Source organism: Pinus tabuliformis, chromosome Q, assembly GCF_031772625.1.
Source record: "Pinus tabuliformis cultivar Carrire ecotype Pingquan chromosome Q, CPIR1, whole genome shotgun sequence".
NCBI classification, from domain to species: domain Eukaryota; kingdom Viridiplantae; phylum Streptophyta; class Pinopsida; order Pinales; family Pinaceae; genus Pinus; species Pinus tabuliformis.
In genome coordinates this window covers 407315056-407341238 of record NC_142296.1, presented here as the reverse complement: position 1 = coordinate 407341238, position 26183 = coordinate 407315056, and the positions used below count along the sequence as shown (strand labels likewise).

Below are 26183 nucleotides of genomic sequence, written 5' to 3'. Positions count from 1 at the left end.
CGTCCTCAAAACCTGAAGTGGTTTATTAGAAATGTCTCTGATGCCACTCAGCGATCAACACATGGCTTCTGGAGGAGAGAGAATACCGCCTTCATTGGGCGGGTATTCCTCTGGCTTCTTCTCCGCCTGATATTTCCCTCGGCCATTGGATCTTGCAGATGTAGATTAAGGGCTCTGATTTGTTGAGCTGGTCAGTGGGTCTGGGTACTCCCTCGCGGACCCAAAATCTTTATTTTATAGTCACTATTCACCTCCTCGGATCCGCGCAAAGTTTGTCGGGTTAAGTTGTTTTTGTTCTATTCTGCCCCTTGACCGCTTGACCTTGGTCCAAGGTTCGGGTGGTGGAGGTAGACTGTTTTGTTCACGAGTAGTTGACTCTTTCCCCAAAGATTGAAGTGATTGCTAAGTCTTTAGCCCTCTTCCTCTTTGGGTGCGATGTATTTTATGTATCATATTTTGAGTGACAAGATAATAGAAGGACCGACTCTTGCTTTAGCAAAAAAAGAATTGTATGTACAGATGTGTATACATGTCTATCTTGCATACATGTATGAATACATTTGTTCACATGTTTTTATATTTATGTAATTTTATATATTGATCCAGAGGGTGAAAATGTTGGTCCAAGTAGATGTAAGCGAAGCCAGACAGTTCAAGAAGAAGGCTAGACACCAACTACCATTTATCCATCTGATATTTCAGATGAGCTTCCTTGGGAGACAAACCTCCAACAATGCACATTACAAAGGTGCAAAACTCATTATTCTAAATTGAGGAAAGATCTTGGGAGTTTGGAGCTCCCTGCAGAGAGTAGAGAAAGCTTAGAAATAGTTATGCACTCTCTAAGCTCATTTCTTGATATTTACGAGAATCTTGGGCCAACCACAGATTCATTTATAGATATGATGAGGCATAGAAAGGAAGCAGTGATGGGTCCCGATAAATGGGTCAAGGTTAATAAAAGGGTTACAAAAGAAAATGCAAAATCTATGTTTAATTTCAAAGAAGGGCCGAAAAGAAAGATGCTCAAGGTGCAATATTTCAGGGACCCTAATATAGGTAGCCATTGGTATGATAGGTTCCTTGCAGCGTATGGAAAGATACCATAGAATGATGAGGTTCCAATTTATTTTGTAAAATTATTTTATGTAGAATTCTTTTTGGGTATGAAACCCAATTATAATGACCTTCCATATGAATATTATGGTACTAGGAAAGGTCGGTTATATGATTGTAAGGGTGCATTACATGATACTAAATTTCCTTGCCCTCAGACACCTTTGGTATGCCAACCTCCTCATCTGGTAACTTTGCGGTCAGAGATGGATGTCACTTCTCAAATTAGTCAAGAAGGAAGGGATGCCATTATAGACAACATACAAAGTGCATTGACCGGAATTGATATTGGTCTAAATCGACAAAGAGCACAAGTTGATGCACGTGTTAATTTTGTATATAAAATAAATGAGTAGATAGATAATATGAATATTGAGGAGCTTAAAGCATATGAAAAAGCTTGTTGTAATGGTTGGCAAGACCTAATTCTTCATGAAGAAGAGGGTGTGGGATCGATATGTCTTAATGGTTAGGGTGGATATTTTAGTGTAATTCGTAATGTATGTGTTAATATTTTTTTTGTAAGGTTAGGCATTCTTCATTCCGGAAAACAGCAAAATTACATCATACTAGAGTTCGGGTGGCAGGTCTGCCCGAAGGAAACCAGACCGCCACCTTTTGGCCTTAAAGCCTGACCAAAATTTAAAAATGTTTAGTTCCTTCTTCCTATCGTAACCATTGTTCTGCTTATTAAAATCGAGGCTAACTACAGTAACATAATACGGTGCCCAGATACAGTTTAGATTCATCACAAAATAAACTAGAGAAGACACACACCACTAATCTTCATCCGACAAATTAACCGGGGCAGGCTTAGAGTCGTTAGCGCCCGACTTCAGGATCTTCTGCTCAATGGCCCATTTGAGTTCCAACATCATTTGCTCCATGTCCTTTAGCAGCAGATGGTTTTTGGAAACATGGACTTGGACAGCCGCAAGCTCTTTTAGGAGAATGTTGTTTATGGAGGTCGATTCTTCCGTTAGTTGACGTTTGAGGAGTTCTTTAGCCTGTTTGCGCTCTTCATCCTCCTCTTCGCTAACAGCCTGGTTAACCTCCATAGCCCTACTGACCACATGCTTCATGATCCAGTAGAATTGTAACATTCTATTGAATAACGTGTTCCTGCCTCTGGTGGTGCCAGGGTCCGTGATTACTTCCTAGTCCTCGCGGGGGATCTCTTGGTTCGCGCTGATTTCCCTCAGCTCGCGCTCCCATTCATGGATAAGAGAGCGGACCTCAGGAGAAATGTTGGTCATGTAACCATCAATCAGGTGAAGGAGTTTGTCGAAGTCGGGCTTCCTGCTCCTTTTGTTCGATTGACTACTGGTGCCATCATCCCTCTTCTTATCAGAACTGGTCTTCCTTGGAGCCATCTTACCTCTGGCCTGGGGCTTGGGAATTGAGGAAGCTTTCCAACCTGTCACAGTAGAAAACCATAGGTCAGTGCGAGAGAGATGGAACATAATCGAGGTCTGCTCCATTGTAACGGAAAACTCAGCATGAATGGACGCCCGAGTCTTTGGAGCAATTCTATTATGGACATGGTGGCTAAAGGCCCACCACCATCTCATAGGATCCTGGAGAACCCCCCATCCGGCGAAGCGGCGAAACCTGACGGCCTTGCCCAGTAGAAGGGAGAAGCAGAAGAGGAGCCAACCACAGAAGAAGGCCAGAGAGTAGAAAAGACCAGGGGTGCGAGGACCCTCCAGAAGCATGACGAAGCCCGGCGAAGCCCCCCACACAGCCTGACTCTCAGAGCAGGACGCGAAACTAGCATAAATCAAAACATTCCCATCACGAGGGTGGGAAAGGAGAAACCAAAGAGAACCCAGAGGGCCCTTATCGTCGCAGCAGTAGGGAGTCTGCACGCAAGGCCAGAGCATATCCGGCCAGACCAAGAGAACAGAGAAACAAGCATGCATGTCTGAAGGACGAGGACTGTAGGAAACATACCACCTTTTCTTGCTGAAGCCAAGGAGGAGGGCTGGTCGCAGAGGTGAGCAGGCGTCTTTCCGTTCTTTTTCATCGTTCTTACCAAGCTGAATGAGCCTGCCATCTGTTTCCTCGGGCTTATTAACTCGTTTCCGTGTCGATCGGGCCGCCACTTGGCTGGTTGAAATTCCGGCCTCCGCTTGGCCATTTAATTTTCCGTCATGCATTCCGGCTTCCCCATCTCGGGAAGTGGCGTGACTTGACCTTTCCACTTTATGCATCATTATTCCAACCTCCGTCCGGCTGCTCTTGCCATAGCCTTCCTGTACTCCTGGTGCCACCTGTCGTCCTTCCTCTGTCCATTATCCCGAATTCCGGAGCTGGCTCTAGATCATTCCTTAATGCTGTCTCAGCTCGCACATCCCCTCCGTTCATTCAGCCATTCTTGCCATGCCCCGTCACCTGCCCAATTTGTGCCTACCTTTCTCCTCTGCCTTTTCCCACGGATGAGCTGACCGATCCATGTTGTTGAATATTATCTACACCTCCACTGCATGCCACTTGATCCTGACCATTCATCTCTTTCATGCCATTACCACCTTTATCAACTTTTAGCAGTTGCTGAAGTTGAGCTTTCTCCTCCTGGTGCAGATGAGGCAGACCTTCGCTGTCGATTTCTTTGCCCCGGTTCCGGCATCCCCAATTCGCAAGCCAATCCGTCGGCTTATTACCTGCACGCCTGGTGTGAGTTGGGAGGAGGTAGTCTATTTTGGGAAGGAGCTTCCCAATTTCGCCAACCAGCCAAGCAGTTCTCCAGCTTTTGCTAATCCTTTCCGCTGGTTGTTCCTGCTGGAGCTTCCTAACCATGTCAATTACCAACTTCAAGTCCCCCTCAATTTGGAGACGTTTGAAGTTGACCCGAAGAGCTATTTCTAGGTCCCGCTTTAGGGCGTGTAGCTCGGCTTCATTATTCAAAGCTTCCCCACAGTCCATCGCAAAAGTTCTTAGAGTGTTACCCCTGGCATCTCTAAAGACTCCTCCAATACCGACATCTCCTGGGTTGTGCTTTGCAGCGCCGTCGAAGTTTAATTTTATGAATCCTTGTGGGGGGTGTCTGTACTGGTTGCTTTCGGCCACTGCTTTGGCCAGTTCTTTTCGAGAACCCCCTCTGGTGACCATACTCTGTCTGACCTCTAGTCTATTCAGGATTGTTTCTTCCGTAGTCGAAACCTGCCAATCTTCATCCTTCCAGCTTTCCGATAGGATTGTTTCCCGAGTGTTTCTAATGATTTGCTCCCAGATTGTTGCGGGGGTTCGGGTTTCTGATTTGAAGATGGCCCCATTCCGAGCTTTCTAGATATTCCAGAGGAGGAATCCGGCGGAAAGGAGCCAGGCACGGTTGACCACCAGGTTCAGGTAAGGCTTTTTCGGCCAATTGACAATGGTGCTTACGATGTTTTGTTGGTTTCTGTGTTGGCGCTCAAACAATTTGCGGTGGCTTTCCCACAGGGAGGAGCTGACGGAGCAGCGGTTCATCAAATGTTCCATGGTTTCCTCTTGGGAGAAGCAGAGGGCACAGCGGGATGGGCCTTGGCTTCCCTTCCTCAGAATCTGGTCCCAGGTGAGCACTCTACCATGTAGAATGGTCCAAATGAAAAAAGAGATTTTAGGCCAGTGCTTGATTTCCCAAAGATTTTTCCATTGATTTGTTTCTGGTTGATGATTTTGATTGCTTTTAAGGTGGTAGGCTTCTGCTATTGTGAAATTTCCTTGAATGCATTTGCCCCATCTGAGAATTTCAGACCCTGTATTCCTTGCTATTTTCCGAAAAGCCATCTCTATATAGTAATCTTGCCATCTGTCAGTTTCTGGCACTCCTTCCCAGTCCTCTTTAAATTTCATATTGCGCCAGTATCCAGCCTCATCAGGCTTCCAAAAGTTGCTAACAGTTGAAGTCCCGGCCTGGGACGAGAAGGCAAGGATGACATGGAGGTTGCCTTTTTGTATGAGGCGGTCACGTTGCTGCCAGGATTCCTCCCAGAATCTGGCTCTATCCCCTGCACAAAATTCCCAAAAACTATGCTCCGTTATCAGGTCCTTGCTGTCTCTGGCCAGGTTCCAGATTGCAGAGCCTTTGGTCTCTATCGTGCTTCTCAGTCTTTCTTTGATTTCCCCTGCCGCGTTGTATTTTCTTTCCCATAGCACCTTCCATAGGTCAGGGCCACCCTGAAGCCAACTCCACCAGAGCTTCGCACCCATAACTTGGTTGAGGACAAAGGGGTTGCGGAGCCCTAGACCGCCATCTTTAGGGAGCCGGCAAAGCCACTCCCATGAGATAAGGGCCCACTTTCTTGTTTTGCTAGTCCCCTGTCAGAGGAAGTTTTTGAACAGGGAAACCAACTTTAGGCTTACAGTTTTTGGAATAGCTTGGCACGAGAGCTGGTAATTTGGGATGGCCTGCAGAACGACTTTCAATAAGGTTATCCGACTTGGGGCATTCAACGAGCGGTGGGTCCAATTATCCATTTTATTTCGGATTTTCTTTATTAGTAGATTCTAGTTGGCCGACCGGAATTGATGCTGATTGTTATAGACATTTTTGGGCACTGCAACCCCAAGCATGAAATGTCCATAAACCAAGGGCTCCTAAGTCCCTAAAAGTGTTGTTCTAACCCCTAAAGGAACAAGGTCAACTGATTATAGCTTCTCCCAAAAGTTCTCCATGAAAAAATGCTCAGAATTGGTCAAAACACGATCATTTCAGCTGCTCCATAGGCAAAGTGTGTTGCATCTCACCTAAACACATTGTGTGGGTGCGTTGCATTTCAAAAAGCCCTTCTATGGGGTGCGATGGGCGAGAAATGACAAATGGCAGTGTCATTCCGCGAGGTGGAGAGGCAATGGAAGCTTCCAGAAACTTCTCCTGTGACACTTGCCTCTCTGAATTCGACCAAGGATGAGTAAGAGATCATCAATCTCCAAGTGGAAGCAAGAACTATCAGAGAGAAGACACTAATCAAATCACAAGCTGACTCATCTCCCTTCCAGATATCTATATATGGATCCCTCATCCCAGAGATCTAGAGGCTGGAATTTTGCATATTGTAAGGAATTGCTGTTGGTTTCTTGAGACAAACATCAGATTGTTGGGTGATCTAAGCTTTGTATGAGGTGAAGAGGGGCTTCCTTGCTGAGAGGATGATGCTGGGTTAGAACAACTGGTTGTAACCCCCCTTGGCTCTTTCTTGTTTATCAATAAAAAGCTATTCAAGTTTTCCTCCATACTCTTGTGTAATTTATGTTTGCTGCATTTGTATGGTCAATTTACATATGATCCTAGATTGTTTATGATTATAGATCCATGTTCTTGTATAGTGCTATGCTACTGTGATCTTAGAGGTACTTTGTGAAGCTGGGCATGCAAGGGAACAAGTAGCAAAAGATTATCAAGAAAGAGAGGAATCGAACCAGGAGATTAGCGCAAGATAGAGGTTGGTCTTCTTTGTTCTTCTCTATCTATACTTCATAAAGGAAAAATGAAAGTAGCTTTACTTTGTTTGTTTCTAAGGCAGCTATCACACCTTAGTGGGATAAGCAGTTCTGAGTAGACACTTTTCCCTATAGCAAAATGGCGACTCCACTGGGGACGAATTAGTTTGTTTGTTTATCTTCCTTATTGTCTATTTCATAAACTTACAGACAGAGTCTGAAGTCGCGCCAGGTAGCTTTCGAACTGCATTTTCTATGCAAATGCAAAGTAGATAAATGCTGCTTCAGTCAATCTCCGGGATCTGTTTATGATTTAAACAACTAATTCACAAACTCTCTGATTGCCCCTTGTGGTAGCTCTTAGATCCTCCTTAGATCTACCCCTAATTGTTGCATTATTGATTACCATTTGCTCGGCCAAAACCCATGAACTGAACTGCAAACTGTGACCCGGAACCCAAGCAAAGTCTCGTCTTTGGCCCAACGTAGGTACTGTTATGAGAATCTGAAATTCAGCACACTTCCCGAGTGTAGTAGGTGCGCTGCATTTCAAATTCCTTGTGTTACAGGTGCGCTGCATTTCAAATTCCTTGTGTTACAGGTGCGCTGATCAGACTAGGCATTGTGCAGTTTTGGTTTCTGTGATTAATTCTTTCCAGTTCTATTCATGAATTTTGCTGCCTGTGATCAGTATATCTTTGTTTGAAACCCCTTTTCCTTGCTGTTATTCTACCTCCTTTGTACAAAAGAACTGTAAATGTTTTTGTGTGTTTGTTGAGTCATTTTCAGTTCTCCTTTGCAAAAAGTAACATAATCGCACTGTCGTCCTTTGATTTGAAAGTGTCGCAAGTGTCGTTTTCAATCATAGGAAAGAGTTTGATTGTTGTAGATAGTTGATTATCCTGTTACTATTGTTTTTGGTCTGAATCTATAATTTTCCTAGTGTCGAAAACAAGTATTCATTTCCAAATCGTAAGGTGTTGTGATTGTCTCCATTTTCGATTTCGAAAATAAACTTGTTGATAACTGTCGCTTGAAAAGTAATTCAGATTTGTGCATCAACTTTCTTTTTATCATTTACATACTAAGAAAGTCGAAACCAAATACATGCATGTGCATTTGCATTTAGACAGTCTGATTGGCTTGATTTAGGAAAGTGCATTTAGAGTGTGCTCTTTGCTCTTTGTGAAAGGATTCTGTCTTTCTTTCCTTAGTAGCTAGGATTTTCCTTGCACAAAGAAGATAAAAAGATTGTTTATCATCTTAGATTGCATTTTAGGAATTATACTACATCTCGCGATGAACCTGAAAGGCAAACTTCATAAACAAGATCAACTATAAAATAAATTCAATGAATCTAACAACACTTTGGAACCTAACGCACAACATTTAGAAGTCTAGGCTAGAGACGTATTCCGGCGTCGTAAAGCTTGGTAACTATTGTTCTCACTGATGGTTGGGTGATTCCTCCACTTTGAGACGATAAGTGCCAGTACAGACTTGTGCTCCCACGTACCATCAAGTATATTTTGGGAGACCCCAATAGGCTTAATCCTTTATCCATAGGAAGCCGTGTCTGCCGCCCTATCGATCGCAATGCACTGAACACAACATTCGGGAAGATTGACTGTTGTACCGTAAAAAGTATTCTACAGTTTTGTGATTGGTTTGGTAATCCCTCTACCTAGATTTCCAGAGCAGTCCCTTTCATTCCTTTTCAGACTCTTTAACGGAAAAGGTCCATCTGAGCACTTGTCACTTCAGGCTCATTAAAAATTGAAGGCGATTAGAGTCATCTTTTGTTTTTTCTCGACTCTTAAAAATTGAAAAAACAAGTTGTGTGAAAGCGTCTAAAATTCATCTAATTCGGAAACATACTTCCCCTTTATTTTTAGTTGATCGAGTAATCCGCAATCGTGGAAGAAAGTCAATTGAAAACCCGTCGTTCACGGAGGCTTACGAGTCAACCGTCTTTGTCTCCGAAATCGAAGCTAGTACGGACAAAGCGAACTCATTTAACCAGTTCCAAATCTCCTGTTAAAGTTAGAACAAGTGTTCCAACAACATGAGAGACTCCGGTTACACCAAACATTTCTGGTATCCCTGCCTCTATAGAAGAAGTTCAGTAGCCACAGAAGGACAGTGGTACTGATCCTAGTCTGAGGGTAAACACTTGTGTTACTGAACCAGTTCCATCTACAACCGGTTCGGAGAGTCTTGCTCCTCAAACATCTGTCGCTGCCGATTCCATACCTTCTTCGGCACCAGAAATATTCTACGGACCTGACGGTCTACCCCTTCCACCTGGTCCAATTGCTATAAAAGAGATTGCGGAAGATCCTCCATCTAGTACTCCGTCACAATTTGGAGTCGGGATCACTCTGTATCCTTCTTCTTCAAAGGTTAGTCTACTGCCAGCGGAAGCTCCTGTAGAATCGCTAGGTAATCTTTTGGATAGACTAGAAATGTCTGAACAACCGTCAACATCTAGGACTGTGTCATCTGACACAGCGATGGCAGAACTCCCTGCTATCACTACAACAATGTTTGCCGGTATACCTTCTGTCCCAACTAGCTCTCAATCGCTAGAAGGAGCCCACTCAGGGGCCATTTCGACAGTATGGTCTGTTCCTGTTTGTTCATCTGGAATAATATCCGGAAACTCTTATGTTGAGTCTCAACAAATTGATCCATTTAGAGGTCAATTTGGGCAGTCCGGCCCTCAAAGGAAAACCATTCCCTTAAGTGCTGGATTGCCACCGTATGGGGGGCAGTATGCCCTTTCATTATCCCCTCCGGGAGGGCAGCCATACAGGAGTTCACAACAAAATTTAGGTTATGTTGGAATTACTTCAAGCGGTTGGGTACCGATACTACCTCAACAACCAAGAGTTGTATATTCGATGCAACAATGCTTACCTATGTCAAATATACCAACTACGCCAGCTATTGTGACGGTGTCGCAAGTTCAAGTGCTGCCTGTTGTATGCCAACCTCAGGTTTCTCAGGTTGTAATGCAACAGCCCCTTGACCCTGCAACTCAACCACAATCGCCGACTAGTGGAATGACACAGGTTCAAACGGGTACAATTACCCCTCATCTTGGTCAAACAGTTAGTATCGGGCAACAACACATGGCTTCACAACCATGGCTAGTGCAATACCAACAACCGCAGTTCCAACAAGTATACCAAGGTTCTGAGCAACAGATCTTTGCAAATAGTGGGCAGCCGTATATTCAAAACGGTCAAAATCAACCATTTTACAATGGTCATGCCCACCAACCTTACCAAAGTTACCAGCATCAAATGCATTATGCCGGTATGCAAACACCAACTGCTCAGGCAATCCCATGTTATCCTGGGTATGCTTCACCTAACCTAAATCAACAGTTACCCTTCGTGGCAACTTTAGAGTTACCTGATTTAAATCAGTTAACAAACGATCCAATCGCTTACGCCCCTTGGTGGCAAGCGATTCCGCATAAACTTCCATCAGATATTCCTAAATTTAATGGAAATCCGAGTGAAGATCTGTCGAATCATGTGATGACCTTTCATCTGTGGTGTTCATCAAACACCCTAAACGATGAATCGATTAGGCTTCACCTTTTTCAGAGGACGTTAACTGGTCCGGCAGCAAAATGGTATATCGAATTGCTTAGAGCTTCATTCGACAACTTCAGTACCCTAGCCACAACCTTTTTAACCCATTTTCAGTTACCGATAAGGTACGAAACAGGAACAGAACTTCTTACCAACTTCAAACAAACGACGGCCACTCACATATCTGATCATATGCATGAGTGGCGACGTCGTCGTAGAATGGTGAAAATGTATGTTCCCGATCAGCTTTTAGCTGAATGGTTTATTAAGTCATTACTGCCTTCCATCACAGAAGATGTGGCAAAAGGGGGAGTCGTCACAGAAGAGCAAGTTATCGCTCGTGCGCAATATTTGGACTTGATTTACACTCAGTTCGACACGCTCTACGATAAAATACCTGATGCCCCTAGACCGGAATTCTCAGTTCCTCCTCCTCCTAAATCAAAAAATGACTCTCATGCCGACGATGGCGTGATTGGTGCAACAGACACAAAATCGAGAAAGGCTGCAAAGGCCCGTAAGATTTCTGGTCAAAATGCAAAAGAGGAACTTCTTTCCTCGGAAGTAAATGCCGTATCGACATATAAAGGCAAAGAAACCAAGCAACCAGGGGGCAAGAAGAAAGGCAAAGGGAAGAAGAAGAAACAGGAAGAATCATCACCTGAAAAATCTTCTGCAAACCCTCCTGGAAATAGGAAACTAAAATATCCATGCATGATATGTGATGAGGATCATCGGACAATAGATTGTCCACACAAAGCTGAGCTTAAAAATTTCTTCAAGAATTCAAAAACCTCAGCAATGTTAACCGATCTGTTTCCAAACCTAGGAACAAATCTGGTTGACAGTGGAAATACTTCCCCGTCTCAAGTGCTAATGTTTTCGGTTTCAAAACAGCAAAATGACGCTTTGATATTGACAAGGAACAAAGATTATGGGAATCCATAGCTGTCAAACAACAAGGATAAAGATCAACCTAGTAGTTCGACAACAACTTCGATAGAAGTTGCGCCACCCATCATTCCTGAGTTGACAATAAAACCGCCGAAGGGGGTAGTACACAAGTCGATGTCTAATCCTCGTGCTAGAGCAGCACAACATTATAATATAGTGGAATATTTGGCCCAATCGCCATCCGCTATGTCGACTTTTGAGGTACTATAAAATTGCCCCTCCCCAAAGAAAGATTTATTATCAGCAATAAGTGGGATGGACCCAATGGATTCCAATCTTGTGGCCTTTGATCATAAAGGATATGACCCTCAGTTACCAGCTCAACTAGCTTTCGTTATTCAAGTGAAAGCCCTCAACAAAACTGTTCATCGAACAATTATTGATGAGGGGGCATCTACATGTATTATGTCGATGAGTTGCTGGAAAAATTTAGGCTCACCACCCTTGTCGAGATCGTCAACGACGTTAAAAGCATTTGATGGACGATCATACACTCCATACGGGATTTTAAGTAACTTGCAAGTTGAACTGGGGGGCAAAACAGTAAAAATTAATGTTGAAGTAATCGACGGAAACCTCGATTACAACATCCTACTGGGAAGGCCCTGGATATATGCCATGGCCGCAGTTGTGTCGACCTACTTCAGGAAGATTGCATTTCCCTTCCAAGGAAGAATTACAATCGTCGACCAACAAACAGTTCTCCCCAACAATTCACAAGTTACGGGAAGCATTCCAATGGTCCATGGAAGCAATCATTCGCTTCAAAATATTGGAGTAGGCCTCCTAAAAGACCCTGCCTTAATGGGTACTTTTGCCCTACCGCCTCCGAGTAATTTGGCCGAAGTGGCTACAGTGGAAACCTACAATATGAAATCTTCTATATCTAATGGATTCATAAGATTCCTAGAAATTTTGTCAGCATGGATCATCACCATTTTAGAAATATTGTAGCAATCAATTCTCTTGGCTTGGGGGGCAAACCCAAATCAACACTCATTGAGTGTTTGGATAGATAGGTCTAAGGAATATGGCACCTCTTCAGATCCTTGGTCGCATGTACATTCTACAGACGAAGGAATCATTCAATCAATGATGATAGGAGAGGCACCATGGGAAGATTACCACCATCGCTCCCATCTTCCTGATTACCACGACGATTATTCTAGCAACCTTAATCATCCATCAGTTTTTGATTTACTATCAAATACTGTAAATACAGTGGATTTCGAGGATGCTTCTTATCTCGGTTCGACCTCGTTAAAAAATGAAACAAGGAGTCATGAGGATAGTTCTTTTACTGTGTCGAACTCATTAAAAAATGAAACAAATTCCCTTTCCAAATCTCAAAGGTAAACCTTCATTCCAACCATCGAGTTGAATGCAATGAAGCTTGGGGGGCATGCACCTTGATTTGCATTATTAGACTGGGGGCATGCAAGCTTATCACGAGCAGCGTTACTGCAGGGTTCAAGCTCGTTAAAAAATAAACCCGCCACGAGCAGTGTTACTGCAGGGTTCAAGCTCGTTAAAAAATAAACCCACATCGAGCAGTTTTAGCGCATAATTCAAGCTCGTTAAAAAATAAACATAAGCCATGAGCAAATGTTTCCCCCCACATTTAAGATCATTAAAAAATGAACTATTCCCCAGTAAATAACCATCGTGAATGTAGTACTTCAGCCTTTAAAAGCCTTGGTCGTGTTCTCACCATCACCTCCATTTGATTGTTTACCCCTTTTGAGGAACAGCTGCGAAGAGTGATCTCACTAGCCATCCTTGTAACACTGCCATGATTGGAAAATTCCAAACCTTCCCTGGAATCAGCTGCTACCCATTTTATCACTCGTTCCTCAAAAGACGAGTCCCCTTTAAGCTCTTTTCAATTGGCTTGTAAAATATGAAAAGATTGTTGAGCCATTGGCCACTCAAGCTCGTTAAAGGGACCAGAAGTGCTATCCCTCCTCTAAATTTTAATCTTTTTGGACCTGAGGGATTATTACACAAAAAGATCGAGCGCTTGTTTTGTTCGGCTCGTTAAAAGTATCGAAAATTCATCCCTTCTGTATTGTTTTATACTTTTTCGGACTTAAGGGATTAGATGATGAAAAAGGAATTTTGGAGTTTCCTTTACGTTCCTTTTCAGACTCTCTAAAATTGAAAAGGACCGAGTTATCTTTGTCGTTAAACTCGTTAAAATTTTAATAGCGACAAACTTGTCTATAGACGAGAACGAGTTTCACTATCGCTAGGCTCATTAAAAAATAGCGATGGGTTTGCCCAAAGGGCAAATTATAGAACAAGCATATGTTATCCTCCTCAAGATTGATAAAAATAAAGAGGTACTGGTCAGCAATGACTGGGGAAAATTGGGAAGAAAACTTGAAGAAACTTTGTTGGTAGCAAGTCGCTCTTGAACATGACACTTTCACTCCGCATCCAAGTCGGGTTGGGTTGTTTCATTCACCGGTCACATCGCCATGGTCCCATCACACCATCCACATTTGGGGTTAATGCTACCAATCCATCATGTCAGTGTCGCCGATATGTTCAAGAGAAGTCATTCAGAGAATTCACTTGTGTCTCACCCGCTACAATACATTTACACTCCATTCTTTCATGACCGCCAACCTGAACCTTATATCACCAAATCGTTTTCACCTCCATTAAAATCATTTGCTCCGTTCCGTGTCATTGATGTGGGATTCATTAAGGCCCTCCTATGACAGATCGCTTCTTGTCGACATCAGCTCATTATCCAAGAAGTTGATCTAGGAACACCCCATTCAGTACTTTGAATCTTGCATGCCTCAATGGCAAGTTTCTCACTTCCGGCGACAGGTTTACATCAATGACCTTCGACCGAAAGATTTTGCGTGGTGTTTGACGCCAAGTCCTTTATTCACACCACGTGAATTGTACTGCAGTACCTTGAGGGTCATTATCATTATCGGTGACTCCTCTCGCGCTTGTTAACAACTTACATCATTGGCTGGTAATCAAGCGATGTCTTTCCATGTTCGACGCCAGAACATCTCTCACATGGATAAACTTGTTCTCACCAGTGCCGAGCACACTGATGCGTAGGCTTCCAAACCAAACTCTAGGACTTATTAAACCTTTCGTGATGCAAGCAGATCAGACACAGATGTCCGCAGATGCAGAGCAGGAAAAGTTTATCACTCTAAACTCAGACTCTCTCCCGACTCGAATGAGTCTTACTTCGCAGCTAGCTCTTATTTATAAGCTGGAAGGGAACAAACATCCATGAGTGGGTCTTGTACAGACTGATGACTCAAAATAAAAGTACTCAGACAGATCTGGATAGACCGCCGAAAGCAAGATTCGGGCATAGGACAATATCGTCCTATGTTATCTCGTCCCTACTCTTTATCAGAGAGCCCGTGGCATGTGGGGACCGAATCTTAGTACCAACAAACTATTTACACAGAGGAAATTCATGAGTGAACCCTCGAAAGACTAAAATGACATAAAAGATGAGATTTGCAAATCTCAAAGATGTACAAAGTGGAGATTCCAGAGCGAGGGAATCCACGAAAGCTCGTCCAGCACCATAGTCGGCTGAAAAGACATCATTCAAAGGTATAGTAATCAATCTGTGGGTAAGTATAGTACTGGTAATTCCATCTTTCAATCAAGTAATTGGAATAATATTTTACCCATACTTCTTTTTCAGTCTCCCAAGTTGAATTATCATGAGGATTGGGAGGAACTAATTCATTTAGATTAAGGAAAGGATTTAGTTCAGGATCAGCTTGTCGATGAAAATCTTCGTAACCGGTACTTGGGTTTATTCTTCTGCACTTGTAGTGATTCATTACGAACCATCTCACATGGCCACATCTTCTGACACCATTCAGGAAATCTGTACTGCTGATATTTACCAAATCTCTTATTGATTTATCCAGCACTAAAACCATCATCGTGCTATTAGGACTGAAATTTGGTATTTTCATCATGCCCATGGAGTATGGTTTCATGAGTAATGGGGATAAGCCGTATTTCTCCCACCAATCCATGAACCATTCTGGTACAGGATCATCTTCTTCCATGTCTTCTACTGGAGTGTCTTCAAACAAAAATGAAAATTGCAAAGAATAAAACATATTAGTGGAATAGTTCTACATATTCATTGCTGTGTAAAAAGCTTCTTGCTGCCTGTCTGAATCATAATTGTCTCTGTGAAGATGATTGTCAAATATTCTGAATGTTATATGACAACTGGTGATTCTGTTATCATCTTCATGATCTCTTTCAATCACATAAGCAATGCTTCCAATTTGCCTTAAATAATCTAAAGCTTCAAGAGCTTCGTCTGATGGAGAAATTGCGGCCTTCTTCTGATGGAGAAATTGCGGCAAATTCTCGTCCAACGTCTTCAACGCTCTCCAACGCCAACACCGGCAACAATGAGCTCAAACGCCGCAATTCTTCTCATCATTTTCTGCAAGACTTTTGAACGGGTATTTATCTATTCTAAAATGGATGCTCCTAGACATTCTTTAGCTGAATCCTCTGAGTCTATTTTTGGATCTAAGCACTTTAGAACTATGAAAGATGAAGAAAAATCAAAATCTGCATTAGAAGGGTTATGTAGATCTGAATCTATTTCTGGTAACTCTGCTATCATAGAACAAGAAGAAACAGATCCCTCTGTTAACTGGAAACTTCCACCAGTTTCTCCGCATGATGTATACAGAAATTTATCCTCTTTTAATTTCCGAGCCCTTAGTCAAATCAAAATCAAAGAAAAGTCCATCAAAGCAGATTTAACTTTGAATGCTATGTTAACTATATCTCTCCTCGAAGCCAAACATATCAAATCAGCTCTCAAAGCTGGTTACCAGTATGTCCATCTGGGGATGGTAAGGATAGGACTGAATGCATTACATAGAAAAGGACAAAAAGCTTATGTGTTCTCAGCCCTATTTGATAATCGATGGACCACATTCACACAGGCCATGATAGGTGGTATTGAAACAAGCCTTGCTGAAGGCCCAGTACAGTATGATGTTTTTCTAGATTTCTCTGTTGCACTTGACGACCCAAATGTCCTGCAATGCCTAACCTTAGGTATCCAGACTGCCGGGTATGAAAATTTCAAAAGAAAATAAAAAAATTTGGCCATTTTTTATATTACTTGTGTCTGATTCTATAATACAACAATCCCTGTTGTATTACATACCCCTGATAAAGATGAAGGCCGAGTCACTCTTATCCAGTATGATTCATCTTGTAATCCAGTAGCACCAGTCTATGTATCCAGAAATGATTTATGTCCGCCTGATGATTGGGTAACCAATTGGGGAAAACCCACAAAGAAACCTGTTGCTGCTGCACAATCAATAATAACAGAGATAGATGGGAAGGTTACCACACGATTTCCCAGAGTTAACACATTTCAGAATGAAGGACCCTCCATTTCTGTCTCTGCAATTCCTACTACAATCAGTCAGTTACATCCTGGTCAGTCTTCTGCACCTCCACAGTTTGTAATAGACCAAGCAGTGTATGATTCTATCAGAAGAATGTTTTCACAGCCAAGCACATCTCAGCCCTTCAGCTCAGTCTGTGATCATCCACACTGCTCCAAAACCTTTTGTCAATTTTCTTCAGAACCACCAACTCCACATGGGGAGTCATCAGACCGTCATAGAATAAACATGATCAGATTTACACCTCCGTCTGATTCGTCTGAAGAAAGTTACAAAAAAGTTGTATTTTTTAATCCACAAGAAGAACTACTTGTACATACTGTATCCAGTTCTTCTACCTATGGTTTAGGTTATGTTGATTCTTCACCCATTCCTGAATACAGAAGAAATCCTATTGATAAAATTCCAAAGCATGTAGAAATTCCTTCTGATTCAGAGATAATTGCCTTTTTAAATATTTTTAAAGGAATCAGTCCATATGATCCTGATGATCAATGGAAAAAGAAAATGTTCAATTGGGATATGTTTACACATGAAAAAGAACATTTGTATTTTGAAGAAGTAATGCTTCTTCCAAGAAATGATCGTCCTGCCTTCAACAGACAGAATGTTGAAAAATGGAAAGAATGGATGAAGGCAGAAAATCAATGGATATCATTCTATGAGTGGTATTATCCTTCTGCAAATATAATAGAACATTCCTTGATGAAACAATTCAGGAACCAGGCTAAACAGAAAAGAATCAAGGATCCAGAAAAATTTGTAGAAGAAAAGATGAAAGAAAATCCAGTAGTAATTCCTCCTCCTTTGAAAGCACATGTTTTCCAGTCAAAAATTCAGAGTATGCTAAATAAACCAAACATTCCAAGATCTCTGATTGCTGTTCAAATTGAAGGAGAAAAACTACTAAGAAAGATTTGTTCTCAGTTGCAAGTAAACATGATGAGGTCTGGGATCCCAAATAAGCACAAGTGGGAACTCCTTGATGGAAGCCTTTTAGAAACAGACACAGAGTTTCCCCCTTGGAAAAATTTTGTGATAAGAAGTCAAGATGGAAAAATTTACAAATTACTTCCATCTCATGTTGATGATCCTAGTTTAGTAGCAAAAGATGCTGTTGCTGCTACTAATTGGACAAATCTAGCTTTGTCAAGTCTTGAAAAATTTGTCAGATCTAAGTATGAAACTGTTGATACTGCTAATTCTGAAATGAAGGCCATGCTTGAAAGCATTTTGAGAAAACAAGATTATAATACAGTTTGTTTGAATAGCAGTGTTACTACTTTGGCAGAAAATGATAAGGCTCTTGCTAAGAGTCTTGACAGGTTATCTTTACAAACAGGACAGATAGATAAAAAGACCCATGATGCTACCTCGGCTCATGGAAAAGAAATTGTAAAGATCAGTAATTCTCTTGATATTGTAAAAAACATGTTTGGGAAGTAACTCAAGGGATAGAATCCTTGAAAAAGAAGCCTAGGGTTGAGACCTATAAATCTGCAACTATATTTTCAGAACCCAAGAATTCTGTCCCATATTCTATTACTCCTTCTGTGGAAAGCCTTATTAGAACACCCAGCTCTATAACCTTTCCACCGCCTACTTCCTCTCATCCATATTCTCTGTTTGCAAATCCCAGTTTCTTTAGCCCACATCCTGCCATAAAGCAATCTAAAGAAACTGAAGAATCTAGCAAACCAGAATCTTCTAATTTCATGTCTGAAGATTCTTACACTAGAGAAGAAGAAAGTTTTGATACAAGTTTCCATAAGACAGAAACATCCTTTGGTGATATGACTCTTCACAAGATAGAAGCAGAACCACAAATTGAAGAGCTTGAAACCTGTATCAATAACTTATCTTTGACAGATCAAGACCAGGAGCAACCTGATAATGAAGTTCAAGTCAATGCTACATCATCCAGGTCAAGATGGGAGACTACTTGGAACCCTGCTCCTGATAGAAGAGATCTTATGAAATCTGAATACCATAAAGATTGGTCTGCAAATTCTACTTATTCATGGAATATTGATAATTGCACAGAGGCTGAAATTATGTCTGTATTACATTCCATGCTTGTATGTTATAGGACTTATCTTGCTGATGATATAGGTCCTATTAATGCTACAAGGAGAATAATAGGAGGATTTGAAGGAACATTGGATTCTTGGCTAAAAGCTGAGACATTAAAAGATCCCAGTCTCCTTGCAGGATGGGAACAAGCAGTTGTCCAAAATGAAGATGGATCTACTCACATAGATCCTGTCACTAGTTTACCTGTCAACAATATGATATGAAAACTTCTTTATGCTATTACAGTCAATTTCATTGGTTTTCCTTAAATAACCAATGATATTACAACTATTACTTTGTTGGCCATGAAGTTGCATAATATGCAACATTTTGATGAGTACTTTAATGAATTCCTTCACAGATTGCATACATTGACTCCAGATCTCATTCTTGAGCCAAAATGGAAGGAAATTTTTGTTGCATCCCTTCCCCAATGGGTCTCTTCAGCTATTGTCAATAAACTACCAGGGAAGGTTGGAGACTATAAATTTGGCATAATCAGACAAGCTGTAAAAGCAATCATTGTAGAATTGTGCTCACAAATGAAGATTGCAAGAGCAGCTACCAATCCTAAAAAGCCACATGGATATCAACAGCTCTGCAAACAATGGCACCTTGGTAAAGCTGGAAATTCTGAGGGGCATAAGAGGAGAAAAAGACACTTAAAAAAGAATTCCCAGACCTCCCAAGAAAAGCCAAAAAGAAAACATTACAAAGCAAAACCTTACAAGCATACAAAGATGTTTTCTAAAGATAGAGAAATAATTTGTTACAACTGTAACAAAAAAGGCCACACAGCTCCAAACTGTCCAAATAAAAAGAAAGACTCCTCTAAAAAGAAAGTCCAGTACAGAAATAAGAAAGGAAAGATAAATTCATTTGATCTTCCTAGCAGCTGTGATGAGTTGGTATCTTCTGATTCAGGATCTGAAAATGACTTTAATTATGTTGATTCAGAAGAAACATCTGATGAAGAATTCTGTAATGATCCTCATTGTACAAAATGTAAATATTGTGATTGTGATGACCCCGATATTTGTACATGTAATGCAGTCAGGATGATGAAGACTGATTATGATGAAATCAGTAAAAATATTTTTGCACAAATGATGGCTACTACAGATCCACAAATGAAAGAAATGTACAGATCTCTGCTGACAGAACATCTGAAGAAATCACCCTCTAGTTCAAAGAACTCTCCAAATAAAGGGTATGTGCCTCCTGCTACTCTTTTCTCTGTCGAAGCTTTAACCAGACAATTCAGAAATGAAGATTTTGGAGAAGATTTGCCACAAACCTTGCCTGCAGTGCATCAGGCAATAAAAGAATTGAGAAAAGCAATCAAGGAGAACAGAAGATTGTGTGTTGAAAGGCACAATGAGTTAAGCCTAAAAATGTTAAATGCACAAGCCCCTTTTGCTTCTTCATCATAAGACCCTATTTCAAGGAAGACAGAAAACTGGACCTACCATTCAGGGCCAGTTCAACAGCAGTATAACAAAGAAGAAGGAGAAGAAGAAGAGATAGCAAGAACAGATTTTGGATGCAATAGCATGAATAGAGATGTCATGTATTGTGTCAAAATGAAGGTAAAAATCGGAAGCCAGTATGAATTCTGGAAAGTTCTTATGGATACTGGTTCCAGGTTAAACATAGTAAGTGATACAGTAGTTGGCATGCATCATAGAAGGCCAACAACATGTCCAAGGGTGATCACTGCAAGTGGTGATATCCCTACAAAGCATGAAGCAGAAATTGATGTTCTGCTTACAGATAAAATTGGAGTTCATTTGGTTTGTCCTGTTGTTCCAGGATTGGATTGTGCAATGTACCTCGGGACACCATTTTTCCAGAACTTTAATATGCATGGAGCAAAATTTGATACAAAAACTCAGAGGTATGGATACTTTGTCAATTTTGATAATAAGGAAGTCTTTTTCCCATTTATTAATTCTAATTCTCCAATTAGAATTAAGAGAATAGAAAGAATGGAAAATCTGCTGGCAAAAATGGAAATAAAGAGAGAAGTACTAAAAACAGAAGAACATTTGGATAATGGAAAATTTGCTTCAGAGATAGCAAATCTCACTGCGCAGTTTAAAGAATGTTGTTCAGATGATCCAAATGCCTTTTGGCATATAAAAAAACAGGAAGTAGAACTTCCTCTCAAAAAAGATTTCAGTGGAAAATTAAGGAGATCCAAAGCAGTGGCAATGAATGAAGAGCAGATGAAGCTTTGCAAGGAAGAAATAAAGGATCTCTTAAAGAAAGGGCTTATCAGGAAAAGTAAAAGCCCGATAGCATGTTTTGCATTCTATGTTAATAAGCATGCTGAAATTGCCAGAGGAAAGCCAAGGCTAGTTGTGAATTATAAACCTCTGAATAATATTCTGGATTATGATGCCTATCCTTTGCCAAAGCCGTCTTCCATACTTGCTCAGATATCAAAGTCCAAGATATTTTCCAAATTTGATCTCAAATCTGGTTTCTGGCAAGTAGGAATCAAAGAAGAAGATAAATGGAAGACAACATTCTCTGTACCAGAAGGACATTATGAGTGGAATATCATGCCATTTGGCCTGATCAATGCTCCTTCAGCCTTTCAGAGAATAATGGATGAAACTTTCGAAGGAATGGAAAGTTTCCTGAAGAAATATATTGATGATTTACTGATTCATTCTGATAATATTGCTGACCATGTCAAACATTTGAAAAATTTTCTTCACAGGGTCAAAGACATGGGTATAGTATTATCAGAATCCAAGATGAAATTATTTCGGCCAATAATAGATTTCTTGGGTTACAATATACAGTATGGATCATATACTGTAATCCAAAGAAGTTTGAATTTCATTGATCACTTCCCTGATGAGATTAAAGATAAAACACAATTACAAAGGTTTTTGGGAAGTTTGAACTACATTTCTAAGTTTTTGAAGCATTGTGCACAAGAAAGAAAATTGTTAAACAAAAGGCTTCAGAAGGATCCAATTCCATGGAATAATGACTGCACCCAGGCAGTCAGAACAATAAAAGAAAAAGTCAGAAAAATTCAGCCTCTCTCTCCTATCAGGGAAGAATGGGAGAAAATAATCATGACAGATGCCAGTTATGAAGGATGGGGAGCAGTATTATGCCAGAAGAATCCTAGCAGCAAAAATGAAATTGAAATATGTCAGTATGCATCAGGTTTGTGGGCCAAAAATCAATTAAATTGGTCAAGCTTAAAGAAAGAACTTAGAGCAGTCTATTTGGGAATAGAAAAATTCAGAGATTTTGTTATCTACACCAAATTCACCATCAAAACAGATTGTCAAGCTTTAAAATATGCAATTCATAAATGTGATTTTGAAGATGCTGCTATGGTAAGATGGATCATGCACCTCAGCCAGTATAGTTTTGACATTGAATTTGTCAAAGGAGATAAGAACAGCTTTGCAGATATGTTAAGCAGAGAATTTTTATCTGAACATTCAACAGTGAGTCTGCAATGTAATTTCATCAGAAGACATGAAAATACTGTGGAAATTGAGACCTCTTCTGGATGGATCTCATATAATCTAGACACACTCCTTCTAGATCATGATGAAGATTGGCGACCAATAAAAGAAGTCAGGTACAGAACAGGGATTGATTTTCTTTGGACAGACCCTCATCAAGATGAAGAGAATAACGAAGCTCTTGAAGCTTTAGATTATTTAAGGCAAATTGGAAGCATTGCTTATGTGATTGAAAGAGATCATGAAGATGATAACAGAATCACCAGTTGTCATATAACATTCAGAAGATTTGACAATCATCTTCACAGAGACAATTATGATTCAGACAGGCAGCAAGAAGCTTTTTACACAGCAATGAATATGCAGAACTATTCCACTAATATGTTTTATTCTTTGCAGTTTTCATTTTTGTTTGAAGACACTCCAGTAGAAGACATGGAAGAAGATGATCCTGTACCAGAATGGTTCATGGATTGGTGGGAGAAATACGGCTTATCCCCATTACTCATGAAACCATACTCCATGGGCATGATGAAAATACCAAATTTCAGTCCTAATAGCACGATGATGGTTTTAGTGCTGGATAAATCAATAAGAGATTTCGTAAATATCATCAGTACAGATTTCCTGAATGGTGTCAGAAGATGTGGCCATGTGAGATGGTTCGTAATGAATCACTACAAGTGCAGAAGAATAAACCCAAGTACCGGTTACGAAGATTTTCATCGACAAGCTGATCCTGAACTAAATCCTTTCCTTAATCTAAATGAATTAGATCCTCCCGATCCTCATGATAATTCAACTTGGGAAACTGAAAAAGAAGTATGGGTACAATATTATTCCAATTACTTGATTGAAAGATGGAATTACCAGTACTATACTTACCCACAGATTGATTACTATACCTTTGATTGATGTCTTTTCAGCCGACTATGGTGTTGGACGAGCTTTCGTGGATTCCCTCGCTTTGGAATCTCCACTTTGTACATCTTTGAGATTTGCAAATCTCATCTTTTATGTCATTTTAGTCTTTCGAGGGTTCACTCATGAATTTCCTCTGTGTAAATAGTTTGTTGGTACTAAGATTCGGTCCCCACATGCCACGGGCTCTCTGATAAAGAGTAGGGACGAGATAACATAGGATGATATTGTCCTATGCCCGAATCTTGCTTTCGGCGGTCTATCCATATCTGTCTGAGTACTTTTATTTTGAGTCATCAGTCTGTACAAGACCCACTCATGGATGTTTGTTCCCTTCCAGCTTATAAATAAGAGCTAGCTGCTAAGTAAGACTCATTCGAGTCGGGAGAGAGTCTGAGTTTTGAAGACCCCGAATCTAGTTTCATCCATCCGGGCTGCGATATATATTCAGGGAAATAAAGACATCAAATGTACATCATTGCTGCACAGATAATCATCCAATCAAAGGGATGATGGCTATATTAGAATAATCAGTCTACACTCAGACGATTTTTTGTCCTATGTACATGAAAATGAATTTATAAAGTTGAGCATGGGAATGCCCGCCTCAGCTAGATCATGAAAATATTATGAAGATAATGTATTGTATTGTATCTTATTACAGGTCTCCTCCCAGCTTGAAAGAACTTCGGATCCTCATAATAAAGCATTTCACCCGACATCAAAAGATTAACGACCTCATGCTTTAGGGGGCAACTGTCATAGACATTTTTGGGAACTGCAACCCCAAGCATGAAATGTCCATAAACCAAGGGCTCCTAAGTCCCTAAAAGTGTTGTTCTAACCCCTAAAGGAACAAGGTCAACTGATTACAGCTTCTCCCAGAAGTTCTCCATGAAAAACTGCTCAGAATTGGTCAAAACAGGATCATTTCAGCTGCTCCATAGGCAAAGTGCGTTGCATCTCACCTAAACACACTGTGTGGGTGCATTGCATTTCAAAAAGCCCTTCTATGGGGTGCGATGGGCGAGAAATGACAAATGGCAGTGTCATTCTACAAGGTGGAGAGGCAATGGAAGCTTCCAGAAACTTCTCCTGTGACACTTGCCTCTCTGAATTCGACCAAGGATGAGTAAGAGATCATCAATCTCCAAGTGGAAGCAAGAACTATCAGAGAGAAGACACTAATCAAATCACAAGCTGACTCATCTGCCTTATAGATATCTATATATGGATCCCTCATCCTAGAGATCCAGAGGCTGGAATTTTGCATATTGTAAGGAATTGTTGTTGGTTTCTTGAGACAAACATCAGATTGTTGGGTGATCTAAGCTTTGTATGAGGTGAAGAGGGGCTTCCTTGCTGAGAGGATGATGCTGGGTCAGAACAACTGGTTGTAACTCCCCTTGGCTCTTTCTTGTTTATCAATAAAAAGCTATTCAAGTTTTCCTCCATACTCTTGTGTAATTTATGTTTGCTGCATTTGTATGGTCAATTTACATCTGATCCTAGATTGTTTATGATTATAGATCCATGTTCTTGTATAGTGCTATGCTACTGTGATCTTACAGGTACTTTGTGAAGCTGGGCGTGCAAGGGAACAAGTAGCGAAAGACTATCAAGAAAGAGAGGAATCGAACCAGGAGATTAGCGCAAGACAGAGGTTGGTCTTCTTTGTTCTTCTCTATCTATACTTCATAAAGGAAAAACGAAAGTAGCTTTACTTTGTTTGTTTCTAAGGCAGCTATCACACCTTAGTGGGATAAGCAGTTCTGAGTAGACACTTTTCCCTGTAACACTCATGTAGCATGATACCCAGGTATTTGGATGGGAAGGATCCCCTGTTGAAGCCTAGAGTACGAGCCAAGAATCTTTGGGCTGCCAAAGAGGTGTTGAAGAAAAACACTTTTGATTTATCCTTATTGATCTCCATTCCAGAGGCTTTGCTGAATTGAGATAAGGATTTGATAATTCTTTGGGCCTCCTTTAGAGTGGCTTGACCGTAAAGCATCACGTCATCTACAAATTGCTGGTGGGAGACCAGGATGTCTTCTCCGCAGATTCGGAGGCCTTTTATCTGTTCCTTGGAAACCTGAGCCTTAACCAATCTGCCTAGGCCTTCTGCGGCTAGGATGAAGAGGAAGGGAGACAGGGGGTCTCCCTGCCTTAGCCCACGAGAGGGAGTGAAAGCTTCAGAGGGGGAGTCATTTAGGAGAATTGACATGACAGGAGAGCTAACCATAGACAGGATCCATTTTATCCATCTTTGATCAAATCCATAGGCTTTTAGGATACCTGCCAGGTAGTTCCAGCTGAGCCGATCAAACGCCTTGGCCAGGTCAAGTTTGATAAGCATGCCTGGGGCACGAGAGCTTTTCAGGGAATGAATCACTTCCTGGGCAACTATGATGCCATCTATGATCTGCCATCCTTTGACAAAGCCAGTTTGCTCCAGGGCAATGAGATCTGGTAGGATCAGCTTGAGCCTGTTGACCATGATAGTTGCAAGGATTTTGTAGACAACGTTACATAGGGAGATGGGCCTGAAACCCTGCAGTTCATCTGAGCAGCCAGACTTTGGTATCAACGCCAGGAAGGTGGTGTTCAAGCCTTGGTGCATGCGCTTGGAGCACCTGGATTCCTCCACAAGATCAAGCAGATCATTCCCCATGAAGCTCCAAGTCGCCTGATAAAATTCGATGGTGAAGCCATCGAGCCCCGGGGCCTTATTTTTAGACATTTTGTTTATTGTTTCCTCAAGTTCATCCTTGGTGATTACCCTGAGAAGGGCCAGGTTTTGATCTCTGGAGACTTTCTTAGGAATATGGTGGCTGATTTTGTCTATGTCCTCGGATCTGTTGATATTTGGTTCGGAGAGAATACCTTTGAAGTGCTCCACCAAGAGATGTTCTATTTCATCCTGCTGAGTCACTCTATTTCCCTCCTTGTCTTTCAAGGAGAAGATTCTGTTGTGTTGGCGATGGTTCAGCATGGCTTTGTGGAAGAATTTGGAGTTTTTGTCTCCTTCTTTGAGCCATTAGAATCGAGATTTCTGCTTCCACAGGATTTCCTCCTGTTTTCGCCTTTCTTCTAATTGAGTGATTACTCTGCCTTCCTCCTCTACCAGATCTTGACTT

General features: G+C 41.2%; 1 protein-coding gene across 1 annotated transcript; it reads right to left on the bottom strand.

Annotated features, from left to right (window-relative positions):
* Positions 1–4401: 4401 nt before the first annotated feature.
* LOC149219904 (uncharacterized) lies at positions 4402–5307 on the bottom strand. The gene has a single exon (XM_089386951.1). The coding sequence runs from the start codon at positions 5305–5307 to the stop codon at positions 4402–4404; it is 906 nt and encodes a 301-aa protein (XP_089243077.1).
* Between the last annotated feature and the right edge of the window lie 20876 nt (positions 5308–26183).